At 55.5% G+C, this 14,831-nt stretch overlaps 1 protein-coding gene across 4 annotated transcripts in view; it reads right to left on the reverse strand.

Moving 5' to 3' along the window:
* NCKAP5L (NCK associated protein 5 like) overlaps positions 1–14,831 on the reverse strand; it is a 38,752-nt gene that overhangs the window by 3,561 nt on the left and 20,360 nt on the right. Inside the window, exons 2-8 of one of the 4 annotated variants that reach the window (XM_009180694.4) lie at positions 11,368–11,429; positions 9,304–9,432; positions 8,480–8,548; positions 8,341–8,379; positions 7,202–7,321; positions 3,674–3,787; positions 24–2,653 (exon numbers count right to left, since the gene is read on the reverse strand). In XM_009180694.4, coding sequence (XP_009178958.2) covers positions 24–2,653; positions 3,674–3,787; positions 7,202–7,321; positions 8,341–8,379; positions 8,480–8,548; positions 9,304–9,426 — 3,095 coding nt within the window. In that variant the 5' untranslated portion in view covers positions 9,427–9,432; positions 11,368–11,429. Of the gene's footprint in view, positions 1–23; positions 2,654–3,673; positions 3,788–7,201; positions 7,322–8,340; positions 8,380–8,479; positions 8,549–9,303; positions 9,463–11,367; positions 11,430–14,831 lie in introns of all 4 variants that reach the window. The other 3 variants (XM_003906346.5, XM_017945857.3, XM_009180695.4) reach the window with 3 other exon arrangements.

Below are 14,831 nucleotides of genomic sequence, written 5' to 3' on the forward strand. Positions count from 1 at the left end.
GTTGACTGATCTCAGGCCCTCACCTGTTTAGCAGCTGCTGCATGAAGGTGTCTGCACCTTGGTACATGCCAGCCAGTTGGCCCTGCACCTGCCCCAACCCCGTGCTGGGCCCTGGGGCTGGGCCACCAGGCCGTGGCCGGGCCCTGCTGCTTAGGTAGGCCTTCTCCTCTTCCAGTGCCCGACGCAGGTCTTCGGCCTTGGCCATCAGCTTGGAGATGTTGAGGCTCTCGGCCTCCAGCTTCCGGGATTCCATCTTGACTTCCCTCCTGAGCGGGGAGCCCCCGCCAGCCCCCTCCTTGCTCTTGGTGGCCTCCGTGCGGCGGTTCAGCGCTGGCAGCTTGCTCTTCTTAAGGCCAAACCAGCTGGCGATGCTGCTGGTGTTGCGGTGCTTGACCTCGGCACCAGGGGCTCGCTCCTGGCCCTGGAGCCGCAGCACATTCTCCTCGATGCCCTTCATCACCTTCTCCTCGATGGCTGAGTGTGGGGCCAGCCCCTCAGGGCCCTGGCCTGGGTCAGTGGGGCCAGGTACTAGGGGTGTGGGCTGGGCCGTGGTACTACCACAGTCTGCCCAGGGAGGGCCCTTCCCTTTGTCAGGTTTGGGGGACTCCTTGGTGACTGGGGAAGCCCCAGGTCGAGGCACCACCTTGGTGGGTGACTTGGAAGGGAGCTTGGTGGGGCTGCTGTGAGGGCTTTTATTGGGCTTGCCCAGGCTTGGGGCTGAGGTTGGCACTTTGGCAGGGGTACGGGGTACCTGGGGGCACAGGGCCCCTGCCAGCCGGCTCTTGGCCAGCTCCACTTTGGTGAGGCAGCTCCTTGGTGAGACAGGCTCCAGGTCCACCCTGGCCCCCATGGAGTGAGAGGAGTAGACTCGGGCCCCGGGATCCCCCATGAGTCCGGGTTCCTGCTGCTTCAGGCTGTTCGTGCCCAAGGCCACTGCCCCCCGTATCCCTCCCTTAGCTTCTAGCTGCTCTGGTGGCCTGTGGATGGGGGGCACCATGTCTCCAGCACTCTCCCCTGACTTCCCTGGTCCCCGGGTCTTTTCGGTGCCAGGCCTGGCTGGCACCCCATTCTTCTCTGGGCCCAGGGCCCCCTCAGGGCCTGTCTTCAGCTTCCCCAGGGCCGCCAGTCTGTCCCGCAGAGGTGTGCTGCCAGGATCCCCAGGTCGCCGCCCTGACCCCTGGCTGGGCTTCTTGGATGAGTTGCCTGGGGTCCTGCGGCCAGGATGGGGAGACTCCGAGCCTGCCTTGTCCAAACTCTTCTCCTGGGGGCTCCCATAGCGGTACGATTCTGGGAGGCAAGGGCTGGGGGGGACTCCAGGGCTTCTGAGGACCTCGGGGGCCTGTGGTACCTCCAGAGTTAGCTGTGGGTAGGTGGGCACCTGCAGTGGGGATGGAGGTGGCTCTGGGGAAGGCCCCCTAAAGGTGCTCCTAGAAAGGTCCAGGATGTTCTCATAGCAGGGAGACACCACTGGGCCTGGGGACAGCGTGGTGGACAAGGCTGACTGCGGGGGTCTGAGCTGTGCGGAGTCTGGGGTTGTGTAACAGGGTGAAGGGCTGGTGGGCAGGCCTTGTGCCCCCTCTGGGGACAGCTCTCCTCCACCCAGACCCCTTCGGGCCAACAGTGGGGAGGGGCTGCCATCTGAGCCACTGTTCCGACAGGGGATTCGCGAGTTCCGGGGGAGTTGGGGACTGAGCTGTGGGCCTCCTGGGCTGGGGCTCTTCTCCGAGGCTGGAGGCAGCTTTAGAAACTTGAGACCCCTAGCTGGAGAGGGCAGAAGTGGTCCCTGGGCTTCCCCAGGAGAAGGGGGACCAATTTGGAGCTTGCTTTTCACCTGAGATGAGGAATGAGGGTGGCCAGGCCGAGAGCCCAGTGGGGCATCCCCAGCACCCATGAACATGCTAAGGAAGGGGAGGGGCCCCTGGCCCTCTGAGGTAGCACCGAAGCCTGGCCTGTGGGCCTCTGGGGTACCCCCACCCCAAGCTGACTTGGGGAGGCCTTTGGACTTGGACAGCTGTGGGGGCCCCTGGTCTGGGGAGGATGGCTGCCCAGGACCTGGGTGGTCCCCATTGAGTGGGCCTGCAGCCCCGGCCAGGAAGGCCTGTAGGTAAGACTCTGTGTCCTCAAGGAGCTGGCCCAGGTTCAACTGTCTGCGGGCCAGGGCACCGAGCAGGGTGTCGGGGCTGGGTGCCTCACTGGGGTCACCTGCCTCATCAGAAGAGGAGGAGGAGCTGCTGCCTGGGGCACGGTTTGGGCCAGAGCTGGTGCCCTGGGTCTGAGGAGGTCCCCTGCTAGGACCCCAGGGCTGCCCAGTACCCTCTGCCCCTCCCGGGCCCCCCAAGAGGCGCTCCCAGTGCAGGAGGCCTCCCAGGTTGCCAGGGCCTAGCAGCAGGCAGGGCGCCCAGGGCGAGGGTTCAGGCTGAGGCGGGCCACACAGCTCGCCGTTGATGGGCTCTGGGGAGCCAGGCCCCTGGCCTGGAGGCCGCCAGGGGGTGGCAGGTGAGCAGAGAAGCAAGGGGTCAGTCTCTTCCAGGGCTCTCAGCACCTCCAGAATCTGGGCCTTCTTCCGAAGGAACGGGGATAGGGCATCCAGCGCTGGGGGTGGGGCGGCTGGGGGGCCTGGGCCTCCTGGCCTCAGCTGCTGCTCCCAACATACCTTAGGGGAGAGATGATGGCATGAGGAGGAGACCACACGCAGCTGGGATCCAGTTCCAGGCCCAGGCCCTGGGCTGGCATAACAGGGAATGCCAGGAACAGAGCTGGCCTGGTTGTGTCTGTGTCCCCAAAAGGAATTCACAGCAACTGGGATATGATGGTTCCGCTTCCTCGAGGGTTGCTGAGCCCTGGTTATCCCAATTCTTCTTCCTGGCACACTTGGGGTTGGGCAGGCATCCTACATTCTTTTCTTGGTTGTCCCAGCTCCTACTCCCCACAGCCATTTGAATCAGCAAGGCTGACCACCTACAACTCTGACCTCTGTGTGTCCCAGGGGAGGCAGGCCTGTCCATTTCTCAGGCCCAGAAAGAACACAGACTCCAGAAGGGAGTGTGATGTGGCCAAGTCCTAAGTCAGTCACTATAGGCAAACCGAGCCCTCCTCAGGGAACACAGCTGACCCCGCTGACCTCATCCCCAGCAGAAAGGGGCTGGGGGTGACGCCATGCAAAGCCTTCCCTGCTGTCTCCTAGCCCTTTCTTGGGTGTAGCATAGTGTGGTATAGTGGGCAACCCATAGGCTCTGCAGTCAGCTGGTGTAGGCTCAAGTTCCAGTTCTACCTATCGACAGGGGCTTCAAGTTATTTAAGCGCTAAGCTGCTTCATTGTATCATCTGTAAAATGGGATAATTATTATGTTAACCTCACTAAAGAAGACAAATGAGATCCAGGGTGTTCTACACAGTGCCTGGCATGCAGTAAGAGCTCAGTAAGTGTTAACCATGCCTCTTAATGCATTACTAATGCATTTGTTCACAGGGCCAGTGGCTAGGGTTAGGGATCTGCTTTTCTTGGCATTGGGCTGATAGCAGAGGGCTCACACTTCCAGCCTGGACAAACGTTTGAGCACTGGGAAACAGCCCTTCCCCGGGGATTTGCTAGGAAACATCAGTGGAGTACTGACTGATGAGCCTCTAGCCAGTGGGGCCACGGACCACGGACCACAGTACCTAGCCCTCCTACCTCTCTCTGCCCAGCACAGTGCCCCAGAGGCAGCGGGGTGGCCGGTCCCTCAGTGGAGCTGAGGGAGGGGGAGGCTGGTGGCTCTGATGGCGGCTGGAGTGGAGTGAGTGGGATCTGCAGAGGGAGAGGCAGAGTTAGCACAGTAGCTGTCTGGCCCCAGCTCCCTACTCCCTCGCAAAGCCAGGCCTTCCCCTCTGAGTCCGCTCCTTCATGGAGGACTCCCAGACTCTCAGCCCCAAATGCAGCTCTTCCTGCTGCCCCACCCACTGGTAAGAGAAGCCTCAGGAGACCACAGCACAGGCAGATCTGGGGTCTCAGAGTGAGACTGGTCAGAGGGCTTTGGAGAAACATGAATGTCCTGGGCCCAGAGGGCCACGGCAGGTCTAACTCAGGGTGCCTTTCTCAGCTCCAGGCCTGCTTTACTTTTCTGTGGGGCTTCCTCTCCTCTCACAAAGAGAGTTACCGCAAACGTCTCTTCCTGTTCTGACCACCTGGGATCTGAGGATCATAGGGACAGCTGAGATAAATGGTCTTTGATGATCTTAAAAAAGAGATGGCAGGGAGTTATAATATTTCTGTCTCCCCTACCTGGACTCATGTGGAACATCTACTCCGAGGACTGAAAAGGCAGGATTTAATCATGGGCACTTCTCTCTGAGTCCCTGAGAATGCAATTTCCTTCTTCTGGGCATCTTGTGGCTAGATATAAGTCAGCTTTAACTCCTCCCTCTCCCTCATTCTTCACAGCCTTTAAACCCTGTCTCTGCAGCACCCCTCAGGCCCCCCTGCCCCACAACCTATGGCCAGCTGCAGCAGTGCCTCCAGCCCAGTTCTTCCTGACTCTGGCCTGCACTGTTCAGCATCTCAGTCAGTCTCCTTGACCTGGTTTGGTGGTCTTTTAATCTCCTGTGCACAAGACAACCTAAAGCATCTTTTTTTTTTTCTTTAAACTATAAACTCTAACAATGAGATGAGTTTTTTTCAGACAGGGTTTTGCCTCTGTCACTCAGGCTGGAATGCAGTGGCACGACTGTAGCTCACTGCAGCCTAGATCCCCTGGCTCAAGCAATCCTCCTGCCTCAGCCTCCCGAGTAGCTAGGACTACAGGCATGTGTCACCATGCCTGGCTAATTAAAATTTTTTTTTTTTTTTTTTTTTTTTGTACAGATGGTGTCTTGCTATGTTGCCTAGGCTGGCCTTGAACTCCTAAGCCCAAGTCATTCTCCCGCTTCAGCCTCCCAAAATGTTGGGATTATAGGCATGAGCTACCTACCTCGCTTGGCCTCATTTTCTTTTCTAAAGCATTTTTGTACTCAAAAGCCTCCTATGCCTGCCCATTGCCCATGGAAACAAGTGTGAACTCCTCTGCAGGCATTCTGGGCCTGGCTGGCCAGCTCTTCCTGTGCCACCGTCTCCACCTTGCTCTCTCCCTCACCGTCCCTTCACACGTCCTTTGCTCCAGCCAAGCTGCACAGTTTGCTGCTCTCTGGGCTTCTCTGCCCTGGGATCTTTGCTCATACTATTCTTTCCACAGGGAATCCCTCCTCCCCAGTCCCCATTCCACTCTTAAAATCTCCCATCCAGCCGGACATTAATGGCTCACGCCTGTAATCCCAATACTTTGGAAGGCCGAGGCAGGTGGGTCACCTGAGGTTAGGAGTTCGAGACCAGCCTGACCAACATGGAGAAACCCCATATCTACTAGAAATACAAAATTAGCCGGATGTGGTGGCGCATGCTTATAATCCCAGCTGCTCAGGAGGCTGAGGCAGGAGAATTGCTTGAACCTGGGAGGCGGAGGTTGAGATGAGCCGAGATTGTGCCATTGCACTCCAGCCTGGGCAACAAGAATGAAACTCTGTCTCAAAAAAAATCTCCCATCCACCCATTAAGGGCCAGTTCCAATGTCATTTCCATCCTTCTCTGATGGCCTCCCCTCACTGTCCCCTGGGTTCTTTGACAGCACTGTCATACTCTGCCTTGTGGCATGGTGTCTATACCTCCCTGAGCTCCCAACAGTCCCAGGCTCCTGGGGTCCTGTTGGCCTGCAGAGGCCTCGGCCCTTAGACAGGGCCTCGTGATGCAGTCCGATTCCATACGTGTCGTCAAAGGCACTGCTCACGGTAAGAGCCTAATTGGCATTTGTGCGAAGGAGCTTCCACCCTAGCAAAGCACAAGCTGGGAATCACATCATAAACAGCTACCACTGACTGACTATCTACTGTGGGCCAAGCGCAACATATCATCTCATTGAATCTTCACGTCAACTGCAATATGGGTATTTTTATCCCCATCCGTAAAGAAAAAACTCTAGTCTGTAAAGCTTAGTAATTTGCCCCAGGTCACATAGCTAAGAAGGAGCTAAGTTAGGGATCCAACCCATGTTTATCTAAGGCCAAGCTTCGTGCTCTTTCCATTATGTCATGTTACCTCTGGGGAAGATAAATCTATTGGCCCAAACCCCATGAGGTTCCAGAATTCATTTAGGTAAAAAGTAAATGATTTAAGGACACTCAATCCCTCTGTTATCAGCAGTCATTGAGAAGAGTGTGCTGGGGTGGGCTGATTTGGTGTGGTTGGGCCGCCGGGGATTCCAGGGTGAACCCTGCCACAGGGACAGATCTAGGGCAAGGAGAACTGCAGAGTCACTGCTGTGGACTCTGACCCAGCTCTGTGCCAACCTGGCGAGACGGGGGCTCCAGAGTGGCCATGGTGACAAGGGGCCTCCTCTGCAAGGGCCAGGCTTCCAGTGAGTGGAGAGGCTGCCTGCTCAGGGGCTGGGGGCCAAGAGCTGCCTACTTTGCATCAGACAGACACAAACACGTCCAGCCCCCTCCCTAATACACACACACACACACACACACACACAGAAAAGTGCTTCTCTTCTTGTCAAAGTGAGGGGAAGGGGCTGGCTAACTTCAGAAACAATCTGCTGCTCACCTCAGGCATCTGGAGCTGCTCCTGATCCTCCCACCCCCATGTCTCACCCCATCCTTAGGGGTTCCTCACACAGTAACCTCAAGCAATACCTTAACTCAGCCCAGGAGGCACTCTCAATAGCCTCCTGCTTCTCCTGGGGAAGGCAGGTGTCAGGGCTCCCAGCAGAGGTTGTGAACAGTTATCAGAACCAAAATGTCCTTCCTGACCTCTCCGTGACACCACACCCTAGGCTGCCTTACACCCAGCCTACCCTGCATCCGGCCAAGAAGAGGCTGTGTCAGTGGCCAAAGAGGCCTCTTGGACGCTTGAAATAATTGCATCTGCAGACTCCACCCATCTCCCCACATGAGGCAGGAGCAAGTGCAAAGCTCTGTCAACAAGAAGGGACACCCTCCTGCTGGTGGGGAGCACTGGGAGGAGGGAACAGCCAAATCCAGGGAACTTGGGTAGTTTCCATACCCCCAGAATGGAAAGGGGACAGCTGATGGCCTGCTTCCCTAGGTGCATGTGAGAAGAGAGTGATGGGGCCAATGGAGCTGAGGAGGCAGGAGGCAGTGCGATGGGAGTGAAAGGAGCACAGGTGCCTACCTGGGGGAGTGAGCCTGTTGTGAGCTGAAGTTTCTGCTGAAACAGGGCACTCAGCATCTGGTTCTGCCGTTCCAGGTCAAACACCCTCTTCTTCAGCTTGATGCACTCTTCTCGCAGGTCCTGCCACCCACCCCAGGAGGTGCAGGAAGAAGAGGAGAGGACGGTGGGAGAGTGTCACAATGCTCTTCATCAGAGCAGCGGCATGCACAGATGCCATCTAAAAGGCCCCAGGACCCTTCTGGGCACACCCTTCTGCTGCAGCCTCCTTCTATGAGGAATCTGAGTCTGCTGATGTTGGTAGCTATAGCATCTTCTAGAGATGGTAAATTCTCTAAAGTTTATCACCCCTGGTGGGAGGTAAATCCTATTCTCTTTGTTACCTTTCTCATTCCTGGAATCGACCCCCCGACTCTTTTTTTTTTTTTGAGATGGAGCCTCGCTGTGTCACCAGGCTGGAGTGCAGTGATGCAATCTCAGCTCATTGCAACCTCCACATCCCAGGTTCAAGTGAGTCTCCTGCCTCCGCCTTCCTACTAGCTGGGACTACAGGCACGCGCCACCATGCCCAGCTAATTTTTGTATTTTTAGTAGAGATGAGGTTTCACTATGTTGGCCAGGCTGGTCTTGATCTCTTGACCTCGTGATCTGCCCACCTCAGCCTCCCAAGGTGCTGGGATTACAGGCGTGAGCCACTACGCCTGGCCCTCTGCCTCTTAGAAACCACACATCAAAAAAGGGCCTATATAAGACAGAGTAAGGCCTTGGAGTCAAAGTGGCCCTGATGTCAAGAAGTTATCCACCATATGTGAGTAAATATTCAGATGCCATTTAGGCTGACAACATCAACACTGCTTTAAGGGCTATCACAACCTGGGAAAGACAGCTGGGGACAGGGTAAGGGAAGGAGTCACGCTCAAATCAGTGACCACTGCTCAGAGACCTGGCCTTACCTAGTCCCACCCCTGCCTCTAGGCAGAACAGTATGGACCTGCCCAAGGCGGAAAGATGGGGAATCACCGGAAGGCAACAGCCCATCTCCTCCAAGCCCTTAGTCTCCAGGAAGGGCCTCGTCTGCTGTGCCCAGGGCTTCTCCCCAGGGTGTCTGGGCTTGCGGGTGAGTGTCTCCTGTGGCTACTCACCTTCTGGTTCAGCAACGCCTGCACCACGTGGTTGGCAACCTGGGGACAGAAAGCCCCGAGGCAGAGCCATCAGCTGACCCCAGCTTCTGCCAGGAGCAGATGAGCCACGTCCCCCCAGTCCCATTGCAGACCCACAGACCTCGTCCAGACAGCGCTCATAAGTCTCCCGCTGGTTTTCGTTGGCCTGGGCAAGTGCCGAGTTCTCTGCCTGCAGGAGTGAGGGAGGAAGAGGGCAAAAAGGTGGCTTTGGGGATTATTCTTCCCCCATGGCACATTCCTTTTGGGGAGGCAACTACAGGGGTGCTAACTACACCCCACTCCAGCTCTTGGCTGTGAGCAGATTCTCATATGAGGAATCCTGCAGAGGCCAAGGGCAGCAGGAGGGCAGGGCTGACATGGGATAGTTTTCTGTAAACCCTGACCTCAGTCAGTGGCACTGGGGGCCCTGGGGGCCCTGGGGAGACACAGTGGCCAGGTAGACCTGAGGTGGGAGGTGCCCATAGTAACCCTCATTTCCCTGGGAGACGGGCAGAGGAGGCTGCAGGGAGGATGACAGGGTGTTAAGAATGTGGTGAGGGGTGTGGCCTGAGGATCCTCACCCTTGTCCCTCAACTCCTGAACCCTGGGCCACCCAGCCTCTTCCTCCTGTGGCCTCTGACCACCCCCTTTCCTAGAGCCTGCAGAGGCATGAGAGGTAAGGAAGGGAAGCAGGGGTTAGGACGCTCATCCCTGTGCATGCTTCTTGTCCCCGAGCCGTCACTGGGCTGGGGAGCAAAGAGCAAGGAAAGGGTTTCTCAGAGGAGCTTTGCAAAAGAATCTTCTGCTAGCCTCCCGCCTGGCAAAGCAGGCAGAGAGGAAGGTCCATGGCACCCACAAACCCGCAGGAAACTCAGAGGGAGGGGCAGCCCCGCCTCCCCAGGGCTCTGGCTGGCACTGCTTCCCCCACCCTGCCCCATGCCGCACCTCCAGCTCCCGCAGTCGGTGCAGAAGGTCCTGGCAGGTGCCCGGCTCCATGCTGCCATCATCACTCTCTCCTGGTCTTGGGTTTCCAGGACCCCCAGCTGGCTGGTCCATGGCCTCAGACATCTGGCCCTGGGAACAAGGGAGAGAAGCCCCGGCAGGCTACTCCAGGGCACGAGAAGGAAGTGAGGAGGAAGAGGACAAAGATGAAACCCTTCAGTCTCCTTGGAGCTTAGGTCAGTGTGACCTATATGCATGACACTAACAACTCAGGGCCAGGCTGGGAATCTCCCGGTCACGGTCACGGGGCAGACACACAGATGCTCTCCTCGTCTTAAGAACAGAGACCATTGTTTTAGAAAGCCCCACACTAGCACAAGAAACCTGACTTCTCCACTGGGACTGGCCTCAAGCTGGCGAGTCATTCAGCCTCCCTGGGTCTCAGTCCCTCTATTTGTGAAATAACACCAATATCCCCTAATCTCATTCAGTGTTTGCAAACAAAGATTAGGTCTGTGAAAGTGATTTGAAGATGTTAAAAAAAAAAACAACAAACTACTTAAGACACAAACTGTTATTACTCATAACACTAACAATAATTTAAACTAATAAGTAAGACAACTAGGATTTTGTCCTGGGCATTGGTGGTCTCCTGCCTGAAGCAGGAACATGCTTTAGGTAGTGGAGACAGTGGATAAAACCCTGGCTTTGTGGCCAAAAGCCTCTGCCTGGCTCTGCCTAGTATGAACTGGGTGAACATATGAAAATTGAGCTCATTCATTCACTTGGTCAACCAGATGATCCTCAGTTTCCCAGTTCTGAGAAATGGGCAGAAGAATTCTTCCTTCCTTACAGGGTCATTGTGAGAGTCAAATGTGATCACCTAGGGAACAACACCCTGAGAACATGACTCGGCACGTGTGGAGAATACGTTGAGCCTGGGGCCTAGCGCCTGGTGCCCTTAGCTCTAGTTCAGGCTCCAGTGCTCACTTGTTGGATCATCTCAGGGCAAGGTCCCGCTCCCTGAGCCTCAGGCTCCTCCTAGACAGAATGGGAAGTGCCCTCCACCCCTCCAGGGCTCTTCTTTCTAGCTCCAGCCTCACTAGGTACCCACTGCCCTAGCAGGAGCTAGGCCCCAGCAGATCAGGCTCTTTGTGCACACTGGTCTTTCTGCTGGGGTCTCTTGATACCACCTGCTCCTTTCCACTTGGCCATCTCCTCCCTATTCATCCTTCAGGGCTCCCAGGCGACGCTCCTGCAAGACTGTACACCAGCCTCTCCCACCAGACAGTCAACTCCATGAGGGCAGGAACACTGCATTTGCCTCCCCATCCAAACTCACATGCCTCCTGGTGGGATCCCTGGCATGTGGAGACAGACTGATGACTAGGCAAAGTTCATGACCACACCCAGCACGACCAGGGCTCAGACCTGTGTTGCACCACGGGATCCTCCCACCCCACCAAACCTTTGCCATTGTTGCTAGCTTGAACTGACTAGTCTTCATCTTCCAATTGAGTTCCAATGTCTCTGCTAGAGAAAAATGCTGTTTTTTCTTTCACACAAATATTGTGAAGGTTTCCAGTAGATGGGCAACCCTTCCTATTATAAAAGGGTGGAACCTTGGTCCACCACTGACTACTCCTTGTGCCATTGAATCTCCCACAAAAGAAAAATGGGGTTGGGCGTGGTGGCTTATGCCTGTGACCTCAGCACTTTGGAAGGCCAAGGTGGAAGGATGGCTTAAGGCTAGGAGTTCAAGCCCAGCTGGGCAACGTACTGAGACCGCATCTACCAAAAGAAAAAAAAGAAGTGGGAGGATCCCTTGAGCCCTAGAGTTTGAGGCTGCAGTGAGCTATGATGGCCACTGTGCTCAAGCCTGGGCAACAAAGCGAGACCCTGTTTCAAAACAAAAATAAAAAGGGTTGGAGCTTTTGGACTATAGGAGAGAGGGGTCCTCAGCAGCTCACCACCCAGCCATCTGAGCACTTGCTCCCCTATCCTCCACAGTGGAGCCCAGGGGTGCCTCTCCCACCCCCAGCATGCACAGGCCCCAAAGCCCCTCACCTGTCTCTGCCCCCTTACACAGGTGAGCACACTCACTCTAGCATCCAGAACGGTCACCTCGCCTGTGGAAAAAAAAAAAAGATGATGTCAGCCACACACTTACTGGGCTCCTGCTATGCGCCAGGCACTGGGACATGGGATGAACAGCCAGAGAGAGCTCAGCCGCTATGAAGCTTCCATTCTATTGGGTGGAGCAGACAATGTACAGCGTTGGGTTGTGATAAGGCAGAGAGATGACAATTAAGCAGAGACTTGAATGAAGTCCAGATGAAATCCTGAATGGGAAAGCATTTGGGACAGCAGAAAGAGCCAGTGCAAAGGTCCCCAGCTCTCAGCCAGGAATCATCAGATAACAGAGGAGACTGAACAGTCACACCTGGTACTTTACCACCCGGTTCTACAACATACATTGTCTTGTCTCGTGCTCAACAGTTAACCACAACAATGTTAAATGCTATTATCAGTGCCTGTGTTTCAGATGAGGAAGCCGAGGAACAGGAAGTTACACTTGCACACACTGTGTGCACCCAGTGTGATGAACAGCACAGGCACTTTCTTCTACACCATCCCATCCGGTTCTCCTAACAACCCTGGAAGGGGAGCACCCACCTGTGGGAGGAGGCAGGCTCTGGGGCAGAGGATGTTGCCCAAGTTACATGGCTACTTCACAAAGCACACCAGACAGGCCTAGCTTTTCCCACTCCTCTGCACACACCCAAGCTGCACTGTAAGCTCCACAGTACAACAGACACTGAAGCTCCGTACAGCCCCAGTGCTCCCCAGAGGCTAGAAACTTGGGCTAGAAATCTGACACTAAAGAATCTCTTTTCTCTTTTTCTCACTTGTAAAACAGGGATAAGAACACTTAGCCCAAAGGATTGTTGGAGGACAAAATGAGATAATATTTGTAGGGTGTCTGGCACGAATTCCATACATGGAGACTTTTCATATTATCACCTGCTGACACAGGCACAGTGCAAAGCTATGCGGTTGTTGTAGAGCCTGCTGCTACCTTGTCCGTTCACACAGAGGCCGACTCCGAGTCCCAGCGCCCTTACCCAGGGGTCTCAGCTACAGGGGTACCTGAAAATCTCAGAGTGCTCCCCGCCCACCCTGACCTCAGAAGCCTCCTCTCCAACTCCTCCTAGCCGGCTTTCCAGCCCCAGGGCCGGCCTCGCCTTCCCTCTTCTCTTCTGATACCCCAGAAAGAGAAGCAGCTGGATGTTTGGGGACTGGGATAACAGTGAAAGGGGAGAATGCTGCTGTGTGTGTGTGTGTGTGTGTGTGTGTGTGGACACAACAGTGGGAAGGGGACTTCTGAAAACACTTGGAGGAAAAGGAAGACCTGTTTAATACTGATTTTTAAATTTTTTTTAAGAGACAGGGTCTCACCTCACTGCCCAGGCTGGAGTTCAGTGGCACATTCATAGCTCATTGCATCCTTGGCCTCCTGGGCTCAAGTGACCTCCTGCCTTAGCCCCCCAAGTGGCTAGGATGAGAGGCATGAGTCACTGTGCCTGGCCTCTAATACTTATTGTTAATACTCTATAACAATTTGAAGTTGTTTGTTATTTTAACATCATAAAAATGTATCATATTTAACTTGGTTTGCTCATAACATTATCATGTTTATCATGTTTGATAGACTTAGAAATATACAGGCCTGGAAAAAAATGAAAAAAATTTAAGAATTATCCTCCTTCCCACAAACGTGGTGAAACCCAGAAAATGTCTCAGGTCACCTCCAGCATCTGACCAGTGCCACCCTCACCCACAACTCTAGTCTCTGGGCCATTGTCCTCCCACAGCCTGGAGCAACCTGCCTGTAGGTTCCCAGCGTGTCCCTCAATCCCCTCACCATCTACTTCTCTAGTGAAAACTTCCATGGAAGAGAGGCTGGGGTGTGGCTGAGGTATGCTGTGGAGGAGGAGAAAAAAGTTGGGAGGGTGAGGGAAAGGAATGGGATGAAGAAGGCAGCATCCAGGGTCTGGAAAAGGATAATGCTAAGGACCGGGAAACCCTAAGGTTTGTGTTCTTCGCAAGAAAGCAACAATGAAACAATGGGTGACAGTGGTTTAGTAGAGTATTTTTTCCCAAAATAATAAAAAAGCATCCAGGTTAGGAGCAAGGCCCAGCTGTGAGGACTGGCTGTGGATTCTCTGTGTGTGCACACAGTGGTTTTCTGTGCTGAGGAGCATGGAGACCCCACACACTCCACAAAGCCAGGCACGGCCCCGATCCATAGCTGAGCTCCTGTGAATCCCAGGCCGGGAGGCCTGAGTCCCACTGCGAATGGGGGAGACCCTCTGATTTATGAGCCAGCCAGTGGCCACAGTTGTTCTTCTCAGTGTGCCCCAGCTGGAGCAGGGCTGGGACTCAGCCCCACTTCGGGAGAAACACTTTCTGGCCTCACAGCAAGGGGGTCTGGGGTCAGCCCAGGATGAGGGGCCTCCTCTGCATCCGCAGGGCCATGACAGTGGAGGGCAGGAAGCTGTTACGGAGAAGAGACCTGCAGGAAAGCTTGGTGGTGGGGAGGAGCACGGGCCGTGAGAGTCGGCTCAGAGTCTGAGTTCAAGATTTCTAAAGAAAACTTCCTGTGTCCTTATCCGTCTCTAGGGAAGGTCAAGATCCAGAGAGAGACCACCACCACCAGCTCCAAATCAAAGCCAAGTCAGGAATGTGGCCCTGTGGAGTCTGGGTTTTCTGCCTGCATCTCATGAGGGACGCCTACCCAGGCAGGCTTCGCAGTGGTGGTCCCTGCTGCCTCCCCAGAGGCTGAGCGCCGGCTTCTCCCTCAGGACCCACAGCTCCTGCTCACAGCCCTGAGCTCAGCCCGACCTGGGGCAGGGAAAACCCCAGGCTTGGGGTTTTCGGAATGGCTCTGGTTTCAAACATTCCTCTGGTGGCCCCAACACATCTGGGATGTTGGGTCTGGACACACGGTGCCGGCCAGGCAGGGGCTGGGGACTCTAACTTGAACTGGAGGCTTCTCCCGCCGGAATTGCCAGCGGAGGCCCCTCCCTCCACAAAGGCCTGATTCAGAGGGAGGTGACCTCAGTGCAGGGGGAGGGAGAGAAGGAGCGGGGAGAAGAGCAGAGTCCTCTCTGGCTCGTCCTTCAGAGCGGGTGGGGAGGGGCAGTTTTCAGGCAGCCAGGGCTGAGGAAGAGGGAAACTGGCCAGGGGTCTCTGGGTAACCTGGGCGACTACCATCTCTTCAGCCAAGTCAGTCATAGAGGGCCCCAGCTCTCTCTTCCCCCTTAAAGCCAGGAGGGGACAGAGGCTTTCAGGGCCTCCAAAGAGATCTGACTGTCCTGGCCTTTCAGTTAGCCAGACCAGAGGGGGTCTGTAGCTCCCACCCCCTCTCCAGCAGGGCCCAGGCAAGACCCCTCCCTGAACAGAGACCAGGCATGGGAGGAAGGGGCTGGAGAGGCAGGCGGCAGCAAGCCTGTCCTCATTCCCTCACC

The sequence above is a fragment of the Papio anubis genome, chromosome 9 (assembly GCF_008728515.1).
Source record: "Papio anubis isolate 15944 chromosome 9, Panubis1.0, whole genome shotgun sequence".
Taxonomy (NCBI): Eukaryota; Metazoa; Chordata; class Mammalia; order Primates; family Cercopithecidae; genus Papio; species Papio anubis.